This window comes from Peromyscus eremicus, chromosome 5 (assembly GCF_949786415.1).
Source record: "Peromyscus eremicus chromosome 5, PerEre_H2_v1, whole genome shotgun sequence".
In the NCBI taxonomy this organism is placed as follows: domain Eukaryota; kingdom Metazoa; phylum Chordata; class Mammalia; order Rodentia; family Cricetidae; genus Peromyscus; species Peromyscus eremicus.
In genome coordinates this window covers 82,687,270-82,710,965 of record NC_081420.1, presented here as the reverse complement: position 1 = coordinate 82,710,965, position 23,696 = coordinate 82,687,270, and the positions used below count along the sequence as shown (strand labels likewise).

General features: G+C 46.6%; 1 protein-coding gene across 1 annotated transcript in view; it reads left to right on the top strand.

The window, feature by feature from the left end:
* The window catches only part of Disc1 (DISC1 scaffold protein), a 177,559-nt gene that overhangs the window by 145,166 nt on the left and 8,697 nt on the right, over nucleotides 1-23,696 (top strand). Inside the window, exons 12-13 of the mRNA XM_059263044.1 lie at nucleotides 3,753-4,026; nucleotides 21,443-21,560. Coding sequence (XP_059119027.1) covers nucleotides 3,753-4,026; nucleotides 21,443-21,560 — 392 coding nt within the window. The remainder of the gene's footprint in view (nucleotides 1-3,752; nucleotides 4,027-21,442; nucleotides 21,561-23,696) is intronic.

Below are 23,696 nucleotides of genomic sequence, written 5' to 3'. Positions count from 1 at the left end.
TTTTAGGCCTCCTTTAACTTTGGAGAGTGTAAGAGCAGTGCTGAGAAACTCCAGCTACAGTGCTGGGGCTCAGTTCTCTACCCAGAGCGTGCACTGAGATTCAGACCTCTGAACTACCTCCTTATAGCTCAAAACATCAGCCTTGCTCTCGTGAAGCTTGGTGGTTCTGAGTCATTCATTGGTAAAGCAATTTTTGTTAATAACCCAGTTACTTTTCTGGGCAAGAAGAGCAGACATTTCACCACTTATACACCAACCATGACTCTCTTTAGTACAAACAGATGCAACGAGCAGATGTCTCAGAAACCCAACCCTTGAAGAAATGATCATGTGGTCCACAAGAAGCACTGCCATCTCACACCCACATATTTTTTTTTTTAAGATTTATTTGTTTATTATGTACACAGTGTTCTGCCTACATGTGTCCCTGCAGGCCAGAAGGGGGCACCAGGTCTCATTACAGGTGGTTGAGAGCCACCATGTGGTTGCTGGGAATTGAACTCAGGACCTCTGGAAGAACAGCCAATGCTCTTAACCACTGAGCCATCTCTCCAGCCCTACACCCACATGTTTGAATCGCCACATGGCTTGTGCCTCTGAAATTGACACCAAGACTTTGGCGAGTGTGTTCTAGAGATAGCTTGGGACTAGTCCACTTTCACTCAAACAGGAAACACACTATATTTCATCAATCATTGTGACATTCCAGGAGTTAAAATGTGGAAAGTTGTTGACCTCTTTCCTTTGGAGCCTTAAGTGACCTGCAGCTTGCCCCATGATTCCCACTGGCCTATCCCATGATTCCCACTGGCCCTATCCCATGATTCCCACTGGCTCATAGGGCCCGGGGCCAAAGAGAAGGTATGACAGCATTGGGCCCCAAACCGGAAAGAATACCAGTAAGCATCTTCAATTTAAAGAGGAGAGCAAGAGGGAAGACAGGCTGTAGAGCTACATTAAGTCTGCAGGTTGATAAAGTTATAAATCCTGGAAATTAGTCTCATGCCAGCCTAAGAAATATTAAAGATTAGCAAGTATGATAGCAAGTGCTTAAGGGTTTTTTTTAAAAAATATTTAAAGTATTTAATACTTGGAGATTTAAATGTACAAATATGGGTGTGGTTAGAGAATTGCTCAGACAAGACTACAGACCCTTAAGTACCTGAACTACAACATTAAGAGAGCAAGAACAGAAGAAAGGTCAGAAGAGAAAAATGAGGCAGGAGCTCGGGAGGCAATAAAAGGTAAGACAATCAGTCCACAGAAAGGAGCAGGGAGAAGACGTAAGGGTAAGGACAAAAGCCAATGAAATCAAGACTAGAAATCAATACCAAGGATTGATGAAGCAAAGGGTGCCTCTTCGAAACAACTAATAAGATAGAGTCATAGTTACTTTGCTTTTGCTGTGAAAAGACACCATGACTAAAGCAGCTTACAGAAGAAAGAGTTTATTGGCTTACAGTCTCAGAGGATGAGTCCATGGCCAATCATGGCAGGGAGCGTGGCAGCAGGCAGGCAGGCATGGTGCTGAAGAAGTAGCTGAGAGCTTACATCTGATTCACAAGGAGGGGAGAGAGAGAGAGAGAGAGAGAGAGAGAGAGAGAGAGAGAGAGAGAGAGAGAGAGAGAGAGAGAGAGAGAGCGCTAACTTGGAATGTCATAGGCTTTTGAAACCTCAAAGGCCACCCCCAGTGACATATTTCCTCTGACAAGGCTACACCTCCCAATCCTTCTCAGTTTCGACAACTGGGGACCAAACATTTAAACATATGAGCCTATTGGGGGCATTATCATTCAAACCAACACAAATAGCAAGCTTCCAGTAACACTGGACAAAGTCAGAAGGCAAAGAAATCTCACACAGAACAGAAAGGAGAGGTGTCTTCAGGAATAAATGATTTTGAAGTTTTGTTTTTTTTTTTTAATTATGAACAATGGGCTGAGAGATGGCTCAGCAGGTCACGATGCTTGCCTTGCAGGTCTGGCAACCTGTTTGATCCCCTGAACCCCGTGATAGAGGTAAAGAATCAACTCCCAAATCATTCATTTCTCTGACTTCCACACATGCATCATGGCATGCATGTGCATATGCATACACACACACACACACACACACACACACACACACACACACACTTAATAAAAATTTTAAAACGAAAAAAATATGAACAAGCATATAACACTCTATTTCAATTCCAATGAAAATGGGGCTAATTTCCGTAGAGGATAGAAAATATAAACACAGGCACAAAGAAATGGAAAACCGCATTGGAGAGATGGCTCAGCAGTTAAGAGCACTTGCTGTTCTCAGAGAGGACCCAAGTTTAGTTCCCAGCACCCATGTCAGGAGACTCACAGCTGCCTCTAACTCCAGTCCCAGGGATCCAGCTCCCTCTACTGCCCTCTGCAGGCACTCAAATGTACACACCCACATAATCAAAAATTAATCCTAAAAAAATGGAAAAGATGAGTTGACGATAAAACTTACAGATATTGACTAGTAATTGAATGTCTCCATCAGGTGTCTTCGGAACAGAATGGGGCTCAAGAAAGGAACAGACAGGCAGTGGGCGCGTAAAGAGATAGTCTCAGGGAACCGGAAATGAGCCTTATGGAGCAATACAAATCCAGATCTTAAGGCACCACTTTATATCCATCGAATTGGCTAAAATTAAGAACCAGGAAAATGGCTAAAGCCAGAACTGCTAAGGATTGTCCCACACTAGGTCCATCCTCCTCCATCCTGCTCAGGGTGTAGCTCATAAAGCTACGTTCTCTTTCTTTTTGTTACATTGGATTAGCGAGGAACACAGGCAGAGCGGGCCTCACATGTTCTACTTAATGAGTTTTCAGACAACACACACCCTGGCAGGACCCCCAGCACACCAAGAGCCCCAGTGCTCTCCTTGGTATGACCTCCCGCTCCTGAAGTTTTCTCCTCTTTTGACTTCTGATGCCACAGATTTGGTTTGCACTGTGCGCGTGCGAACTTGTGCACATGCACACAAGTGGACAATAGGCATCTTCTTTTATTTCTCTCCACTTATTTCTGAGACAGGGTCGTTCACTGGACTTGGAGCTTGCTCTTCCCATGAGATTCACGGCTCAGCAATCCCCAGGGATCCTCCAGCAGCTACCTCCCTGCACTAGGGTTACAGGCACATGCTGGGGAGTGCTCAGAGACCCATCCTGGGTGTCTAGCTATGGGGTGGGGAGCTCCCCACCAAGGATGGGCTGTGTAAGCTGAGTCTGAAACACTGACTGATTCTGTGAGGGGAACATGAGTGGGTGTGTGCTGCTACGCAGAGTGGGATGGCAGGTGGCTTCAGGTCTCGACTGGCCTGGGCCCAGGTTATGTGTGTGTCAGTGGGTGAGTATTTGCTAGTGGGACGACATTCCAGGTAGTAGAAGAGCACCTGCAGAAGGCTGTGATTAGGTTTGTTGGTTTGTTGACTCAAAGAGATCCAGCAGGAGTACAGGGCCCGATGTTCCATACTGGGTGGTTGTTCTTGGAAGCACAAATGGGATTCTAGGTGTCCTTGCTGACCAGACAGCTAAGAAGGACCCACATGAATATCACCATGACTAGGGACACACAGATTTTGGTCCCTCTATGTCCCCGGGTTGATGTTTTGTCCCTGTAAGATGATGCTGTGGAGTGTGAGATGACCCCTGACGCCAACACACTGTGGATGGGTGGCATGAGCCACCACCGAGCTAATTGCCATGCCTGCCTCCCTCTCTCTGTCTTAGCTGCAGGTGCCCACTGCTTGCAAGAGTGTGGGAAGCCGACTTGGAGGCTTGTCGGCTGCTGACGCAGAGCCTGTGGCTCCAGGAAGCAGGCAGTAGTCCACATGCAGAAGATAAGAAGCAGGCAGACGGCCCAGGAGAGGCCACCTGGACAGCTGCCCTGGCTGTCCATCCCAGACCCCACCCCGAAGAGGAGAAGACCCCCTGGCAGGTGTTCCATGAGGGGAACACTCACTCAGCCCCCTTACCACACTGTGCTGGAGGCCATCAGAAAGAGGTTTGTCCTGTGTGTGCGTGGCTTTGTCCGGGTCTGTTGTGTGGAATTTGGGAATAAGAACAAACAGAACTGGGCAGGGGGTTGCCATAGACCCTCACAAAGTTCCCAAATTTTATATAACTCTTGAATATGGTAACAAAATAGTATATAACTTTTTGAAGCTTAGAACATAGAAGAGCAAAGAGAAATGCTCGGAACATTGGCTTTCTTTTTAATCCTAGTTTAGATGGCCGCATTATTCTAATTCATTCTAGAATACAGAAGTTAATATAGAATTATATATAGTATACACTACGCATCATATATAACATAGGTTGTTATGTAGACTGTATGTTATGCATCATATATTTCATTGTATCTCTAGAGCCTTTAGATTACAATATATCATTTACAAATTCAAACATTCTAATGTATTTTAATGTATACATGTTGTCATTTTCACCAAAACAGATCATGACCAGTTTGTGGTTCCTGTTTTTGTGAAATCAGAGCAAAACAAAGCGCAGACAGTCCTGTTGTTTGGCCTGATATGTGCATTTCTGTTAGAACGTGATTTTACCTAATTCTTAAATCGGAGGCTGACCCTGACAGGTAGACAAGGCTCCCCCACCCCTCCCTTTCCCAGCTTTTTATCCCCCTCCTGCCCTAAGTCCAAAGGCACTCCCTGGCTACATGCCTTTCCTCTGAGGTGTCCAAGTAGTCTGTCGGTCCTGTACGTTCTGTGAGGGAAGAGGTTGGCTGTAGCTGCTGCCTGGCTCTTTTTGTCTCACCTTGACTTTCAAATCTCATTGCACCCCTTCCTTTGTCTTTGCCAAGACTCAGTGAAATGGGAGGGTGGGTAGGGAGAGGACCCCAGCCAATCCATGGGGCCTCCTGCCCCCGTGTAGGACCGGAGCCATTACATTACAGATGCTGTGCCCTGTGCTCAGCATAACATCTAGTCGCTGTGTCTGTGCTGTCAGAGGACTGGCCCTGCTCCTGTATTTGAACCCATGTCCCCAGGGGAAGATGAGTAGTGTCATAGTCACTTTGGGTCCCTGCTGGCTTCAGCTGGATAGGCTTTAAGTGGAACCCCTGTGTTACTCAGTGTTCTCTCTGGAATAGTAGCAGAGTTTGCCAAATGCTTGACAGCTTCTCAGGAGGCCAGCTTTGCATGCCTTTATAGCGAGAGAGAGAGAGAGAGAGAGAGAGAGAGAGAGAGAGAGAGAGAGAGAGAGAGAGAGAGAGAGAATGAACATTATTGCACATAACTTTCCAGAACTGACTAAAAGTTTAATGCAATGTCTGCCTGCTTAAAATCAGGACTGTGTATGAAACAGGTGGATTTAGACTCAGCACTCAGGGAAGAAGAGGCCTGGGTTGGAGTCTCTGCTCTTGTTCTGTCTCGGCTGCTGAGAGGCTGTGTCTCCTCATCCACTGACACAGCTCCAGCAACAACATGGGCTGGAGAGATGGCTCAGTGGGTAGAGTGCTTGCTGGGCAAGAGTGAGGACTTGGGTTCAACTCCCAGCATCCACGTGAAAGTCTGGGCATGGCAGTGTAAGCTTGTAATCCCAGCAGTGGGGATGAGGAGTCTCGGGGCAGCGAGAGACTCTGTCTCAATGTAATCCCAGCAGTGGGGATGGGGAGCCTCGGGGCAGCGAGAGACCCTGTCTCAATGCAATCCCAGCAGTGGGGATCGTGAGCCTCGGGGCAGCGAGAGACCCTGTCTCAATGTAATCCCAGCAGTGGGGATGGGGAGCCTCGGGGCAGCGAGAGACCCTGTCTCAAAATAAACAAAACAAAACAAAACAAAACAAGGACTGATGTGGTGGTATTATGTTCCCCAAAATATTATGCACCCTAATAAACTTATCTGGGGTCAGAGAATAGAACAACCACTAGATACAAAGGCTAGAAAATGGTGGCACTCACACCTTTAATCCTAGCATTCCAGAGGCAGAAATCCCTCTGGATCTCTGTGAATTCAAGGCCACATTGGAAACAGCCAGGCATGGTGACTCACACCTTTAATCCCAAGAAGTGAGCCTTTAATCCCAGGGAGTGATGGCAAAAACAGAAAGATATATAAGGCGTGAAGACCAGAAACTAGAAGCATTTGGCCTGGTTAAGCATTCAGGCTTTTGAGCAGCAGTTCAGCTGAGACCCATTTGGACGAGGACTCAGAGGCCTCTAGTCCGAGGAAACAGGACCAGCTGAGGAATTGGCGAGGTGAGGTAGCTGTGGCTTGTTCTGCTTCTCTGATATTCCAGCATTCACCCCAATAACTGGCTTCAGGTTTGATTTTATTAATAAGAACTTTTAAGATTCCTGCCTGCTACAGACTGAACCGAAGTTGACTTCTGGCCTCTGTGTGCACACACACACACACACATATGAATGGTTTCCCTGTGCACATACAAACACCTATGCACACCCTTCTCAACACATATGAACATGCATACAACTTATACACACATACCTGCACATACACTCTCAGACACAAAAATAACAATGGCTGTAAAAATCAAGAAAATAATCAGAACTAAGTTTTTAGCAGCATTAATTACCTTTGTTACCATGACCGAATGCCGGACAGAAACAAGAGAGGAGAGAATGTCTTTGGCTCACCATTTCAGAGGCCTCAGCCTGTCATGGTGAAGTGTGTGTGAGCAGAACAGGCGACATCACATTGGACCATCTCTTTGGTCTTGTTAGTTGTGGTGTCTGTACACATGGTAAAGTCTAGCTAGTGTTGATTTCTGTATCTCTGGTTTTCTGGAGGTCACAACACCTAAAACACCTTTTGATAGTCTACTTTGCTCCCATTGTCAGGAGGAGAAAGTGAGCAGTGAATGAGAGAAATGCCTAAGGCTTTATAAAGGGGAAGTCTTGTATTTACTGGGTTTAGACCACTGAGGCTCAGAGGTGCAATAGTTGGGGGTCCCCTGGTGAAGGTGGTTTTGCCTTCCTGTCTTGCTTTTCAGGGGCTACTGAAGTCTGGGGGATGATGTGCTTATGTGGAGGCAAAATGTTCCTTTGCCTTGCAGCTCCAGGTGTGTTTAGCTTTGCAAGGCTCTGCTGGGCCAGGCTACCCCTACACTGGTTTTCCTATTGAAGTATGACACCCTGGGGGCAGGCAATTGCTTTTCAATCCAAATCTTCCATGACCAATCGAGGGCTTCTTACCGAGGTCCACGGGGAGATGGTTTCAAAGCTTTGCCTGTGCTTATCTGGCCAGCGCAGTGATAGGCAATTCGGAGGCACATTGTTTAGGGAGTGCTTTGTTGCTCAGGAACATCAGTCCTGTGACTGAAGGTCCCTGCCAGGCTACTCAATGCAGTTACCTTCATTCTGCAGAGGAGTCCGTGAAGGCAAAGCCCTTTGCTTGAGGCTTTGTTCAGGGGAAGTCACCAGCCCTGCTAAGGGCTGCATGGGCGTGCCCAGATTGTGAGAGCCTTCTCTTTTCCAGTGTCCTGAGGGCTCCCTGCAGAGCCTTTAGCTGATGTTGGCCCTGGTTTAGAGGCGACATTTAGAGGTGACACAGGAGCCAGGCAGAAGCTGGGGAAACCAGTATGTCAGGTTCCTGTACTGAAGGGGTGCTGCCCATACTGGCTCTTCTGACCCCAATACCTTTGGGATTCTTTCTTTCCTGACTGTGGCCTGCCCCTGCTGGCTGCTCTCTGTTCTACTGATGAGCTCCCCTCCTGCCTAGTTCCCTGGACAGCATGGCTCCCTCCGATCTCCCTCCCAGCTGTGGCCTTTCCAAGCCATAAGCTGCCACCAGGCAAGCTAAAATAAGCCAGAGAGAAGCTGGCATCATGGAGGAATCACACGTCGTACTTTAGCAACCAGAAAGTTGCTACTGATTTCTGCAAGCAAAGAAATCAGCAATAAAGACAAAAGCAGACCCCACAGCTTTGTCTCTGAGGCTGCATTCAAAATATTAGGGCTGGGAAGATGAGGAACCCTTCCCTGGCCATCACAGAATCACAGCTGATACTCCTCTCACAGAAGACAGGTTGACAAGGGGAAAAAGTGACAAATTTATTTAATCAAAGTTTTATGAGACACAGGAGCCGTTAGAAATAGCCCAGGGGCTCAGGGAAAGCTCTGATTTTTTTTTTTCTTTTTTTAGCCAAAGTTTGAGGGAAAATGGTCAGTGTTATGGTTTGGACAAGAAATGTCCCTCTGAAAGTTCTTGTGTTAGGCTTGGTCATCAGCTGGTGACAATATATGGAGAAGCTGCAGACTAGCAATGGGTCACCGGGAGGAGGTGAGGGTGGCTTTGGAGTACGTCGCCTCTGGCCCCTTCTTGTCCTGCTTTCTAGTTCCTGACCATTTCGCTTTGAGTGTGAAATGTTCCCTATCGGCTCATGGGTTTGAACGTTTGATCCCCGGTGGGTGGCGCTGTTTGGGGAGGTTGGACCCTTAGGTGGCTGAGCCTCCTTGAGGAAGTAGGTCACTGGGGACAAACCTTGAGGTGTTGTCCTTCCTGTTCATGGCTCTACTTCCTGTTCATTCTCTGCTAACTAGAGATGCAGTGTGACTAGCCAACCTCCCGTCCCTTCCAGCATGTCTTCCTTGCCTACCATCATTGTGATACGGTGTGCCAGAGGCCTTGGTGGGTTGGGCCAAGGTGCCCATGGCGTGAGGGAGACATGCCATGCAGACAAGGAGGTAGGCTGTGGTGTGGAGTGGTGGACAGTTACTCACGCCATGCAGACACGGCATCCACTCGGAAAGTCTATTGGGGGAAGGGAGGAGGAAAGGGAGGGAAGGAGAAAGGGGAGGGAGAGAGAGAGAGAGAGAGAGAGAGAGAGAGAGAGAGAGAGAGAGAGAGAGGCAGAGAGAGAGAGAGAGAGGCTCAGAGGTGCATACCTCGTGGGCATAGAGAAAGAGAGGAGGGTGGGGAGGAGGAGTTTTCTCTTAAAGTGGGCTTTACATAAGATGACGTCAGGACCCGGGTGGGCCAGGGTGTTATCTGCTTATTGGCCAGGATCCCAAGAAGTGGGTCTGAATGCTAACAGCCATATCTTCTTCACCCATGGTGCGTGGGTGAGACCAACCCCTGGCTGCAATCCTGGACTGTGTACGTAGAAAAAGGGAACTAAGCCCTAAGTACCATGCGTTCATTGTTCTTTGCTTGTTGACTGTGGGCGCACTGTGACCACCCAACACACGCTCCTGCCTCTGAGACTTCCTCATCGTGATGGACTATAACCTTGACCTGGGATGTAAAATAAACCCTCTCTCCCCTTAGTTGCTTTTCTCAACATATTTTTTTATCACAACAGCAAACAAGATACTAAGACACAATGCAAGAATGTGAAAAGGTCCTCTTCCCTACAAGTCCATGGCCATTCAAGCTCTGTCCAAGCACACGGAGCCAAGCAACCCGGATTGAATCCTCGAATCAATGAGCCCAAATAAGCCCTTCATCTATTTACATTGTGTGACAGGTACTTTGGTCACAGAACTGAAAAGTCACAGTACAGAACATTGATATGGGGAGTCAGTGGGTCATTGCCATGAATAACCTTGGTTCTGTGGCTCTTAAAACTTTGGAGCTAAGCCGGGCAGTGGTGGCGCACACCTTTAATCCCAGCACTCGAGAGGCAGAGCCAGGTGATTCTCTGTGAGTTGGTCTACAGAGTGAGTTCCAGGACAGCCAGGACTGTTCCACAGAGAAACCCTGTCTTGAAAATAATAATAATAATAATAATAATAATAATAATAATAATAATAATAATAAATAGTAATAATAATAATAACTTTGGAACTAGTTTGCTACATGAATTTGGAAGAGTTTGGAAGTGAGTGTAGGATGGAGAAACTCTGAAAGCAGAGCTAAAAGGTCAACCCTGGGAGAAGTTCAGAAAACTAGGCCATATTTTTTGAGCCTCAGATGGGAATGATGTTTCTGTTAGGAGTTCATGTTACCTTCTGGAAAACCGTTTGTCTGAACCCAGGAGCTAAACCAAATCCTCTGTCTTGTGTCAGTTATAACAAGTATCCTGAGCTCCCCAAGGCAGACAGAGGCAGAGGACTGTGTTTGCACCACCGCGGGCGGACTTAAGAACAGCCGAGCAGGGGTGGAGCGAAGCTGTGGGCTCAGAATCTCCTTGAACCATCTCGGCAGCATCCCTTCCCCCGTGTGGGGCCATGGCCACCTGCAAGGAGCACCTTTCCAGATACTGAAAACACACACTTTCAGCTGCTGATCACACAGTGTAGGATTAAGGTCTTTGGAGGGTCTGCCAAGTGACTTTCAAGGGGCCTTCTTGCACAAGCCTACCTACAAGCTGCCATCCACAGTTTCCAATTGTGGCATCTTTAAAGTGCACAGAACACTTAGGAAATACTTGCAAAGCCATCTTCTGTCTCTTATCTCCATCTATTCAACATTGTTGTATCTTTCCAAGGTTTTTCATTGAAAAAATAAATAAATAAATAAATAAGATAAGATAAGAACTTTGTTTTCACACTAATGTTGCACTGTTTTGTATGGAACCTATTTAAATTATATAATTAGGATTTTAAGTACAATTGGCATAAATAGATTTAGAAACCATTCATCCAATAATAATGCACGTTCTCTGCCCTCCAGCCTGGCCTTGGCCCCTGGGTGTGATGGAGGGAGCAGGTGGGTAAAGGAGGGACTTCCTCTGTAGCCAGTGAGTGGCTCCTGCTGGTCCTTTTCTGTTAATTAAAGTTCCTGCCTGCTGCCAGCCTCCTTCACCTGCCCCAGGGAAGGAAGTTGATTCCTCTGATCTGCCTGCTTCCTGTACTTTTGGAAAAGTGTGGAATCGCTCTCTATGCTCCAGGGCCCAGGGTGGGGGCATCTCTATACTTCTTCCATTAATTAAGCATAGCTCAGTGCTTCTGAGAAAACAACCTCAGGGCTCCTGGAGTCTTCCACCGTGGAAACTCTTTGTCATTTGCTGGCGAAGACTGAGGGATAGATAGACAGCAGGGTGGTCACAGTCACCACAGGGTGGCAGGGGCACTTTCACACACGGGCAGCACAGGCTTCACTAACAAATGCACATCGGTGCCCTTCGAGCAGCTGAGAGATTTTTATCCCAGGGTTTCCTGTTTCTAGAAATGAACTTACAGTCTACCCTTCATCACAACCAGACCATATCTAATTCCCCAACAGGACCAGGACAGTTAAAGATGGGATTTTCTTGTCCCCCCCAAAACTAATTGTAAGCCAGGACTGACTATCCAGGCTAGGAACAGGCAAGAGGCCTGGCTGAACCTTTATCTTATGTCCCATCCCAGGAGTGCTACCCCTTCCTTTCCAACAGATAGTTTAATGCCTGACTGTCTATCTACACCAGCCATCTCTTTTCCCAGCCACGGGGTCCTTCCCTTCTTCATGCATTTAAGGGGGACATTGTTCTAGCAAAGCAGACATAAGTGGGTGGCGGGTGCTGACAAGCTACAGCAGCAGTATGAGAAATAAAAATGGCTGTGCACTCTTCTGCATCTGGGGATAGTGCAGTGTCTCATGAGGGGCAGGTCCCGCTCGCCAAAGTGCCCATCTTCTCCCAGCAAGCTGCAAGTGTCCATGACTCTATGGAAAAGGCAGGCACATTCTGGGATGGTAACATTCAGAATTCAGGCTAAGTCTTGTCTCTGGAAACAGCTACTTCTCATGTTCTCATTGTCACACAGTCTTTTTTTTTTTTCCACTCAGAAATTCAAGTTTTTAGGACTCCTAGCACACATGGGTGACATGTGGCATTTGATCTTGTTCTCTTAGGGGCTTATTCTCATGGAGGAATCCCAAACTGTGGTCTGTCTGCATTTTCTTCTTTTAGAAAAATGTCTTAAAAGACTTATTTTCACTCATATGTCTGTGTGTGCCACACACACGGGGGTGTCCACAGAAGCCTGAGGAATCTGTCAGATCCCCTGGAGCTGGAGTAATAAGTGATTATGAACTGCTCCATGTAAGTGCTCAACTTGGGTTCTCTGGGGGAGCAGCGAGCACTCTTAACTCCTGAGCCATGTCTCTAGCCCCTGTCTGCACTTTCTTATACAAAGGGGTCCTGGTGGTTTGCTGTCACAGTTTCCAGACTCTGAATCTTCACGGAAGGGAGATTATTCAGGCCCTGTCTGATGCCGTAGATCGTATTGGCTGACAGGTTTTCCTCAGAAGATCCTATTGAAATCTAGCCTGCTCTATTTCATTTTTGTGGGTTTTAAAAAGTTATTGGATTCTTTGTTTGTTTGGTGTGTGTGTGTGTGTGTGTGTGTGTGTGTGTGTGTGTGTGTGTACAGAAGCTAGAGGTTAACTTTGGGTGTCTTTCCTTGGTTACTGTATATATTGTTTTTTTGAGAAAAAAAAAGCGCTGGCCTGGAACTTGCCGTGTAGGCTGGACGGGCTGGTCGGTGGATCCCAGGGACTCGTGGGTCTCTGGCTCCCCAGCACTGGATGGGAGTGCACACCAACTCAAGTGGGCCGGAACTCAGTCTTCATGCTTGTATAGCAGACACTTTGCCAACTGAGCCACATCTCCAGCCCCTGCTTGGTTCAACTTTGATGTCCAAGCCCAGACTGCTGAAGGGAGGCAGCCTAAGTCCTCCTGGATAATCCTGTCATACAAAAGGCAGTTTCCCTGGTTCTTTGTGCGCACTGGACAAAACAGGCCCGTTTGTGCTGCGCTGTCAGGGCTGTTTCCTCTGCTGTTGAAGGTTTTGGTTCTGTTGATTGGTTCTGTTTAACACTAAATAAAACAGAACACATTTGTCAGTGAACTCGCTTCTCAAAGCCTGCTTTGAACAAGCATAGCGTACTTGAAGACAACTCACGCCTTGCTCAGACCTAAAGAGGTCTAAATGTTTCAGATTCCTTATGCCCCTTCGGACATCTGGATGCTTTTAAAAGAGAAGCCCACCCACTCAGGGTGTGACCATACAATGTGGAATTTAGATGAATATTTCTATTCTCTGGTATAATAAAGACACACCCTTGGAGTCCTAATGTGTGTCTCTCTGCTTAATGGAATTTACACAGTGACTGTAGCTCTCAGCATGGATGTGGAAAGTGAAGCTTATCGTAGAATCTATTTCAAATAGATGCGAGAGATACTCTTTGTGTGACGGACAGGCATTGGTCTGAGGTAATGATTTTTTTGTGAAGACTGTATTTTTGAAGGGAAGATACAGATCATAGAGCAAAATTCCTGGAATGCATTTGCAAAGAAACTATTCTGGAAAACAGCCCAGAGGCTCTGATGGTAATAGTGAGCTGAGGGAAGGGTTAACGTCTGCTAAGCTCTTCCACGGTGGGAGTCTCATCTGGTTTACCTCAAGCTGTAGGGGAGGGAATGAGACTTAGCAACAGAGCAGACATCCTGGGGCTCAAATCGAATTTTGGGGTTTGTAAGTGTGTGTGTGTGTGTGTGTGTGTGTGTGTGTGTGTGTGTGCAGTGCAGGGTTTTGGATAGTATCATATCTTAGCAATCCCTAAATGCTGATGGCTTGGCAGATACTGTAGAAGACTGCCCAGTCACCGGTCTTTCCCTGACTGTGTAGCCTGTGACTTTCACTATAGGAAGGTGTTTTCTGTGATGGTTGGCTATTTCAGATGCCTTATCACATGGGTGAGGAAAATAGGGGCCTGGGTGCACCGGCTGAGTTATGGCAGAGGACAATAACCAAGATGGCGGCTCAGGCAGGAGACTGTGGTCTGTCACCTGTGTCACCTGTGGCCCACCCCCAACAACAATGGAGGCTCTCAGTGGCTTTGGAACCTAGTCCCAGGTCAGCATACGTAACATGAATTCCTAAATGGTCTTATAATCAAAACCCGGGGCCAGATACTGGGGTAAATGCTGAAAGATCCGAGAGGCAAAGGAACAAGCCACAACTCACCTCGCCAACTCCACGGATCCTCTGACTGAATATCTCTGAGTCCTCACTGGAAAGGCTCCAGATGAAAAAGCCTCTACCTGAAAGAGACACTTCTGCTAAAAAGCCTTTAGTTCCTGTCTCCTCATGCCTTTCTCTGCCCAGCCATCACTTCCTGGGATTAAAGGTGTGTGTGCTTCCCAGTACTGGGATTAAAGGTGTGTGCCACCACTGCCTGGCTCTGTTTTCTCTCCTAGACTGAGTCAATCTCATGTAGTCCAGGGTGGCTTTGAACTCACAGAGATCCAGATGGATCTCTGCCTCCCGAGTGCTAGGATTAAAGGTGTGTGCCACCACTGCCTGACCTCTATGTTTAATCTAGAGGCTTGTTCTGTTCTCTGATCTTCAGGCAAATTTTATTAGGGTACACAATATATCACCACAAGCATACTTTCTGTATGAACCTAGACCTGTCAAGTGCTTGTCATAGTTACTTTATTATTTAGTTACATGATTTTTCTTGTTCAGTTGTTTGACTCCAGTGCCTCATCCTGCCTCTTCCCTTAGAATGGCTTTTGAGAACAATTTGAGACAGTGCTACTTAAATAGCTTATTTAAACAATGTCAGTCCAGTGTGTAACCAAAGGGCTGACCTGTCTGCATGAGTCTGCAGTGGATCTCCACTGATGATGACATTTCCAAAACCATGCATTCTGTGAGTGTGGGACCTTTCTTACCAGCAGGCACAGGGCACACCCCCCTCGCAATGATTTCAATGGGCTTCCTATATTCAGAATGACAATAATACACAGGACTTTCTCTTGCTGTAAATACAGCCTGACACTGTTACCAAACGCTCATCAAAGCAACCATTATTATTCCCTGACATTGGAATATGAACTCCAGTTCAGAATTTCTACATGTTGGTGTTTCCCAAATGTCCTATCCAAGGACTTAACCATCCTTACAAGAAATGTAACTAAGTAAAAAAGCCCTCAGAGATGCTGGCCGTGGAGTGTGTGATGGTCCCGCCATGCATGTGGGTTAGTATCATGCCAGCCATTGGATCTAAGTTGCGCTATTTAGGTCTGTGGTTCCAGAAAGTTGTCTTGAGAACATTCTGCTGATCAAAGGGAATCCTGTTTTCTGTTTTAAACAGGCTCCTTGAGCTGGGAGAGCTGGACAGAAATCTGACATCAGCTCTAACTCAATATAGCTGAAAAAGTCTATCATGGACATTTAAGCCTGCAGGTTTGATCACAAGGTGACTTGCAAATGATGTTTGAAATGATATTGGCTCTACTAACCTGTACCCATGAAGGGACTGTCTATAAGGTTACAGGGCATTCTCTGAGGCCAATAAAAGTGTGTGTGTGTGTGTGTGTGTGTGTGTGTGTGTGTGTGTATGTGTGTGTGTGTGCATGTGTCTAGGAGTACAAGAAAGGGATCATTTTCCCTTCTGATTAAAGAATTACAAGGTGTTTGCCAGACACCATAGATATCCCAGAAAAGCCATCATATAATACTGGAAAAATTGGGGTTCTGTCTTGGGGTTCTTAGTTTCATTAATAAAAAAAATTGAGACAGAAGGCTTAGGGACAAAGAATGCTATCAAATGGAAGCCTTGGGATAATTCATTAGCATTTAAAAGGAAACCCCAGGGCAGGCGAGCTGTAAATCTTGTAGGGAGGAGAACGGAGAAGAGAAGTGAGCATGGACAGCATCTGTACGAAAAAGAGGAAAAGCAGAAGAGCTTGACTCAGAAAGGCCTAGGACCCAATGGAACCTCAAGGATGCTGCACGAGGGGACAGGAATTCTGGGAAGGAAAATGTACATTATCTTAAGGTGAACCTGCCTTCCACGGGATGGCTACCAGCCAGGCCCCTGACCTGCCCCACAGGATTAACCCTAAGTAGGAGACAAGGACCTGACCCCTCCTAGAGACAGATTCCATTTTCAACACATATGTGCATGTAGGTGTGCATGGGCACATGTGTGTGTTCATAAAATGCTGTTGTTGTCATTCAAGGCCAGCAGTTGCCCCAGAGGCAGAGGGATTACCCCAGACAGGTTATTATGGTCTGTACTGAGACTTGGACAGGCATTTGATGTATGGAAAAGGCTCTCTCTCTCTCTTTCTCTCTGCCTCTGCCCACCATCTTGAGAACATTGTCTGGCTAGTGCAGTCTAAGATGCAATGAATCTTTTTCAGGAGTTTCTGCATTAATTAGCTTATATTCCATTACTGTCACCAAGTGCCTAAGGCTGGGCACTTTATAAAGAAGGAAGGTCTATTTAGTTCACAGTGAGTCTAAAAGTGCAGGGTCAGACAGCCCCATTGTTTGGTCTCTGGTGAGGGACCCTATGGCCCTTTCAGCTCAAAGTAAGAGGAGTTATGTCATGCAGAACAAATCACAGGGTGAGACAGGAAGCCAGAGAGTCTCAGGCTTGTTCTTTTAAAACATTCTTCCCAGTAGTAGAGTTGCTGTGGATATCGCTCTGTATGCTGTGAATGTGTTGCTCTGATTGGTTAATAAATAAAATGCTGATTGTCCAGTAGCCATGCAGGAAGTATAGGCAGGACAAGCAGAGAAGAGAATTCTGGGAACAGGAAGGCTGAGTCAGGAGTTGCCAGCCAGACACAGAGGAAGCAAGATGTGAAGGCAGAACTGAGAAAAGGTACCAAGCCACATGGCTAAACATAAATAAGAATTATGGGTTAATTTAAGTGTAAGAGCTAGTCATTAATAATCCTGAGCTAATGGCCGAGCAGTTTTAATTAATATAAACCTCTGTGTGTTTACTTGGGTCCAAGCAGCTGCAGGACTGACAGGTGAGAGAGATTTGTCCTGACCATGGGCCAGGTGGAACACAGGAGAACTTCAGCTACCATAGAATAACTCAGACACTGGCTTCAGTCCCTTCTGAGGGCAGAACCTGGTGGCTCAGTCACCTCCTATCAGGCCCCACTGAGTACCACTGCCCTGGGGGCCCAGTCTCCCCACAACAGCCTTAACGGTTAGCACCCCATAGCGGAAGGTCGCACCCGACAGCGGAAGGGCTCAACAGCATCCTCTGGGACCTCCTTTGAGGGAGGCAAGGGTCAGCAGAGATGTCAGGACACTGGCCTGTTGCAGCCTAGAGGAGGCAGACAGCCAATAACTGGAGTTTGTGTGGGCAGAGCTTCCTCATGGAGGCATTCCTTGAAGAGGAATTACAAGGGTCTGAGAACTGGGGTGTGAGCCAGGCCCAGAAGGGGCAAGGCTGGGCCATGATGCTGTTTACCTCTGCAGAGACTTGTTCATTCTGACCCACAGGGAAAAACAGTCACTCCTCTGGGTGAATGGCAGACGGATGTCTAAAAAAGAAAAAGAAACAACAATTTGAATTGCTGAAAAGATAGCTCAAGGAGCAAATTACAGAAGGGCTTACAGGACAGTTTTCAAAGACGCTTTGATACAACTCACACTAAATTATCTTCAGAACCGCTGATGCTGAGAAAGTCCAACTCAGCTAAGAATTCTGAGAGGGGCAGGAGGGGTGTGGTGATAATTCTTAGTTATCAAAGTATCAAATCATACAGGTTTTCTTGGCTTCTGAAGCATTACAGACACAGCAGAGGTGCTGGACTCAACACGGTCATCGTAAACATTGTCACTTCTGGTCCATATAGGCTCTGGCCCTGGAGAGAGTACCCACCTTCTCCCTTCCTAGGAGCTGAGTCCTCCAGCAGGAACTCAGAGCGACTCCGTGTTGCCCTGAGATGAAACAGGAGAGACTGGTCTTGGTGCCCAAGTCATCTGGTACTTTGAGACATTTTCCTTGGATGGAAAAGAAGGAACGATGCTAGGTGGTTCCTGAGCCCCTACCGGCCGGAATGCTCTCGGGGAAGCCCAGGATGCCCTCAAACCCTCTGCCTATGCCAGCTGTCTGTTGATGTCTACACTTTAACAGTCTCAGAGGGCTTGTGCCTCAGGCAGTTAGATCCCCATGTGGGACCTCCAGCCAATGCATGCATCTTACAATTCACCATTTTGGCTTACGCAGGATTTTCAGTGTTTCCAGGGATTTCTTGAAGGACAACTTACTTGAAAAAAAGTTTCCTTTATGTTAAGGGAAGGAGACAAAGTCTTTATATCTTCTGTATTCTTTTTTTTTTTTTTTGGTTTTTCGAGAAAGAGTTTCTCTGTGTAGCTTCGCGCCTTTCCTGGAACTCACTTGGTAGCCCAGGCTGGCCTCGAACTCACAGAGATCCGCCTGGCTCTGCCTCCCGAGTGCTGGGATTAAAGGCATGCGCCACCACCGCCCGGCTCTTCTGTATTCTTTAGTCTTAACTATAGATAAATTCTTAACAACAACAAAGAAATGCATAAAAGAAGAAACTGGTATGTGGTTCTCAGAAAGCCCCTTTCTTTTCTGCTGGGATACCCCTGAAACCCATGAGCTGGAGAGAACAGCTTCAGGTGAGCTACTGTTAGAGAAGGGAGGAGCCAGCCCTGGTGTAGGGGGCTCCACACTTCCCAAGAGACCATGCTCTCCCAGATGAGCAGCAGCACACACACACTCAGCGCCAGGAGGGCACCCCCAGTGAGGCAGGACACCGCCCTAATCCTCCCTTCCAGGCAGCCAGCATGTACCTAGGTGGGTGTGAAGGATGGGAAACAGTGGCCATGTTTCTTTCTCCTGCCTCTCACAATGTAAATCTCTTGTCAGGCTGAGTGTTCACCAAAGGGCCATTTCTCCCAAAGCCAGAGAGAGTGAGGACCATAATCAAGTATGTTGGACTCACTGTTGCATGTCTTTTGGGGGATTTTACCTGGAAATGATCTGTGCTTTGCACGCACGCACACGCGCATGCACACACACACACACCCACACACACACACCACCTGCCTCTAACCATTCTCGCTATGCCTGGGCTCATAGTACTTTTATCTTGGTGTGATTCAAATCTTACATTTCTATTTGGCATGTGCACACACCCGTATGATTTTTTCCATGCTTATTACGAAGTCTTCATAGAAATAACTCCAATTTGAATATGTAAATTGCTTCTGTGTGGTAGATTCCGGGAGGTGGAATTCCTGAGTCACAGGACGGGGACAACCTAGAGGGCTTGCTGTGCGGTCTGAGGTTGCTCAAGTTCACACCTGTACTGTCAGTCTGCACAAAGTTTTTGGAGATGGCCTGTTTGGGGGAAGTGGAGAGCTGTATTCTTAGTTTGTTCAGCTTGACTTTCACTTCCCATGCGTTGGTCCTTTTGGATGAAGATTGAGCTGTTGGGTTTGGTTTGCTCAGTGTTGAGTTCCTTCTTTTCCCATTGGCAGTCACGATTTATTTATTTATTTATTTATTTATTTATTTATTCTCTTTTTTTTCTCTTTCATGTGTGATTGGTGGTCTGGCCACTGTCAATCACTGCTCTGCAGATGTCCTCACCTTCTCATTGACTTTGGGGATGACCGTGGTGTTTGTTAGTCATGGCTTCCATCCTCACTGTGTTAAGCCCTCTCCTCTTTGCCTGAGTGATGACACCATGACGTTTAAGATCAATAAAACACATGGCTATCTATTGTTTTCATGTATCCTGTCCTCAGTGCTGGGATTAAAGCCAAGCAAGCCATCCCTGGGGCCTCATATTCCAACCCTTGTGGTATCCGTGCATCCTCCACGTTGCCTGGGAATTTCCTTTCTTTCTTTTGTATGGGTAAATGCTTGCATACGTGAGGTTTCTCCAGTGTTTGCATTAGTTATTTATAGTTTCCACTAGCACTGTTTTATTAAAGAGTTGTCAGTCATCGGGCACGTAAGTTGTGAAGTGTTACAGAGTGAACAAATGGAGCAAATGTTAAGGCAAGAATCTGGATTCGATTAGTATTCCTGGGTTCTGATGCTAACACATTATGTGGGATCTCTAAGAACTTGGCACAGTGCTGCCAGGCCTGACCACTTTTATGTGATAGTTAGATATTAGCTGCAGTTTTTGTAGTAGCCTGGCTCTTTAATCTGAATAAAAAACCTTAATTCCTTTGCAGAACTCTTTTAATAGGCTTTCTAAGTCTTTCACACTTAGCTGAGAGAATATTGCCTTCATATTGTGGTTGAATTTTAATTCTGAGCTGTTTTTCCTTATTTTCTTCTTTATTCTAGGATTCCCTACTTTCTGTCCTTGTTTTGTTGACCTTGTTAATTATTTTTAAGACTCTGTGGCCTTCTGTAGGTCAGGTGTTACTCATGGGGCCCTGGGATGAATGGCCAGCCAATGGCCCTTGTGTGAGTGAGTTCACAGCTCTTAGGGGACATAACTCATGTCTTCACTGATGCTCCACAAGGTGGGCTTGTGTGGGACCTTGAAGGAAGAGTGGGATTTAGAGGAGGGGGAGGAGCATGTCCTCTTAGGAAGAACAGGGAGAGGAGGTGGTAGCTCAAGCTACCTGGCTGGCCAAGGTCAGTTTGTGAGGGAGTCAGGGGGACAGCTGAAGTGCCTTTAGAACATCTGGTGCCACAGCAACCCCTAGACTGTACTGTGTAGTGCTTCTGTGCACAAGAGTGACAGAGGTGACATCTGCTTGTGTCTGGGATGCACATTGGAAAGGGAAACGCTACAGGGTTGGGGGCTTCAAGACCTGTCTGTCTGTCCACTAAACCATGCTTATCACATGCCTGATGCCTGGTGGGGGACCTGGAACTGTGCCAGACACCATCACCTCTGCCCTAATGGGGTGGACTCACATAAAAAGTCCTGGGGTAGCACATGCTTATACTCCCAGAGCTGGGGAAGTAGAGATTGGTGACTCCCCAGGGCTTTCTGAGTAGCCAGCCTGGCCTAGTCAGTGATTTCCAGGCCAACCCCTCTGCCTCAAAAAAAACCAACCAAACAAACAAACAAACAAACAAAAAACAGGGTAGATGGCACTTGAGGAATGATAGCTGAGGCTTGTCCTCTGCATCCATACATGTGGACACACATGAGTATGCACACTTCCCACATGCATATGTCTCTATATATACATGAGCATGTACACTCTCATACACATACACATACACATATAAGAGTGAATGAATAAATACAAGTAAATAAATAAGTAAACAAATAAATCTCCTCCAGAGTCTGGCTTTCAGGGCCTAAGTCTGGTTTGCAGATGAATGCTCAGCGCCCTGTTAAATTCCTGTGCCCTTAAAGACATCCCTCCGTCCTTATTTGTTAGCCCAGTTCCCTTGGTGACACCTCTGCCCCTTTTGCTACCATTTCTATCATGTTGTGAATTGTCTGAGAATTCAGCTGGAAAACTCGGGCTTCCTTGGATAAATCCATCTGGGGAATCTCCATGGTAAAGTCAAGCTTTAAACAGACCAGGTAAGACAGGACCTATGTGTACACAGCTTATCCTTCAGTTTTGACTTGAACTTGGCTCCTGTGTTCTCAAGAATAACCTCCCAGGGAAATGGTGCCTCCTGCAGGGTTCCCACTGAGGCACAGAAACCAGGAGAACTGCCCGCGTGTCCTGACTGTACACATAGCCCTCAGCATCCCAAAGCTGACTCAGGATCCTTTTCTCATTCTCTGACCAGGAATCTCACATCATCTCTGCTGAAGTTGGAGAAAAATGTGAAGCCATAGGCACGAGGCTCCTGCACCTCGAAGATCAACTTCATAGGGCGATCCACAGTCACGATGAAGCTGTCTTTCATATCCTTTCCATTTTTCAGAAGTTACTTTGCAGAAGAAAGTCTAAAAATGCATACCACTTCCCCATGGCTCCACAGATGGAGTGAATCGATGCCACTGTTACCTGTAATTCAGCACGTCTTGGATCTGAGTTGATTCTGTATGGAGCATCTCTCCTCTAGTTTTTGTAAACAATCCAATATTTTCAATTATTAAGCCTAGCTGCTAAGTGTTCGCCACAGAGCTCAGATAGGCACACAGCCAAAACCAAGGCAAAATAGAGGTTTTGGCGGGCTCCAAGATGAGTCTGTGTGGCCATAGAGGAACAGCCAGAAAGAACCAAAGCAATTTTGCTGGCTCACCTCCCTAAGGTCCTTTTCAATACCAAGAGATCAAAGCCTTCTTTGTCCTGCCTTCTGTATGTCATAGATAGTAGGGTATCAAACTAATACCACTGCAGATACCTTCTTTCTGATGTCTAACATATACTCATGATTTAGCTTCACATAGTCCTCCTTGGTGCGGATAATTATATTTTCTTGCACCAAACTTGGTATCCTAGTGCCACGTCTATAGACACCTACGTTAAAGCTAGCTGCCCTAGTCAAGTGGCCAGAGGACATGTGGGTCAACTGTGTATGCAATGAGTGTTAAGATTTATTGACCAAACCAGTGTTAGGGTTGAGCGGCAGAGTACCTTGGTGGGTCCAGGCCAAGGCATGCTGCGAAGAGATCACCTACAACAGATCTCACGCAAGAGGTTTATTGGAGCAGGGGAAGGCCATCTTGGAGTGGGGACATGAGAGAGAGACAGATTGACAGAGAGACTGGAAGACAGACAGAAAGAACAAGAGAGGTCCGTGATGTCAGGAGGGACCTTTCAAAGAGCACACGTATTGCACAGGGAAAATATATAACTTGTAGTGACAGTGGAAATGCACTGCACCTGTCGGAGGTGGGTGATGGTGTTCAGTGTCTGCTGGTACCTAGTCCCTGAAGGGCAGGCTGGTGGAGCACCTAATTTCTAACAATGGGAATTATATGTCCCAGGTGTTGGATGCATGCTGTTTGTCACTGGTGAGCTCTTTGGAAGACTGTGAGTGGGTTCTGTTCTAGCTTCATTTCTAGTTGCTGTAATAAAGCATCCTGACCAAAAGCAATTTAGGTTTAGCCAGGCGGTGGTGGTGCACGCCTTTAATCCCAGCACTCTGGAGGCAGAGGCAGGCGGATCTCTGTGAGTTCAAGGCCAGTCTGGTCTACAGAGTGAGTTCCAGGACAGTCAAGACTGTTACACAGAGAAACTTTGTCTCAAACTGCACCCCCAATTTGGCTTACACTTTAAACATTTATTTGGCTTATACTTCCTGATTAAATTTCATCATTGGGGGAAGTCAAGATAGGAACCCAAGTGGCTAGTCTAGTCATATCATGTCCACAATCAAAAGCAGAAAGAAACAAGTGCACCCATACTGCCTGCTTGCTCACCCAGCTAGCTTTCTCCTGTCTTGTACAGCTCAGGGTCTAGCCTGGGGAAAGGTGCCACCCACAGTGGGCTGGATCCTCCTATTTCAATTAACAATCAAGACAGTCCCCCACAGGGCCACCTGATGTAGACAATTCTTCAACTGAGGTTCCCTTCTCAGGTGATTCTAGGTCCCAGCAAGGTGTCAGTTAAGAAGTTACACAGGGACATAGATGGGGAAAGGCATACTTAGCCTGAATCCCTTGGTTATTCAGTCACAGTGGCCCTTTGTAACTGTAGTCACCTCCTTGTCTATTACTCTGTTCAGTACCCTGACTTTTAAGGGTTTGTGGGAAGTTTAGGTATTTTGGTCTTTGTTTCTCACTGCCTGGCTTTTTAGAACCTTAGTTTCTGTTTTACTTTATCTCCATGCATATGTTTAAGTAGCTTTGAGCAGCTGAAGATTGTTCTTCTTCAGAAGTATTCAGATGTATGGCTAATAATGGAGGTAGCATGCTAAGTGATAACTTTGCATTTTTGCCCTTGCTTATTAACTCAGCAGGCTGTTTCTTGAGTGGCTTCTGCTACCATTTCTACATTTTTAAAAAACGTTCTGTTCTGCACAGCACCCTGCCTCTTCCAACTCTGGGATGTAAGCTATTACTGCACAGTTGCCCCAGGAAGCAGAAGGAGAA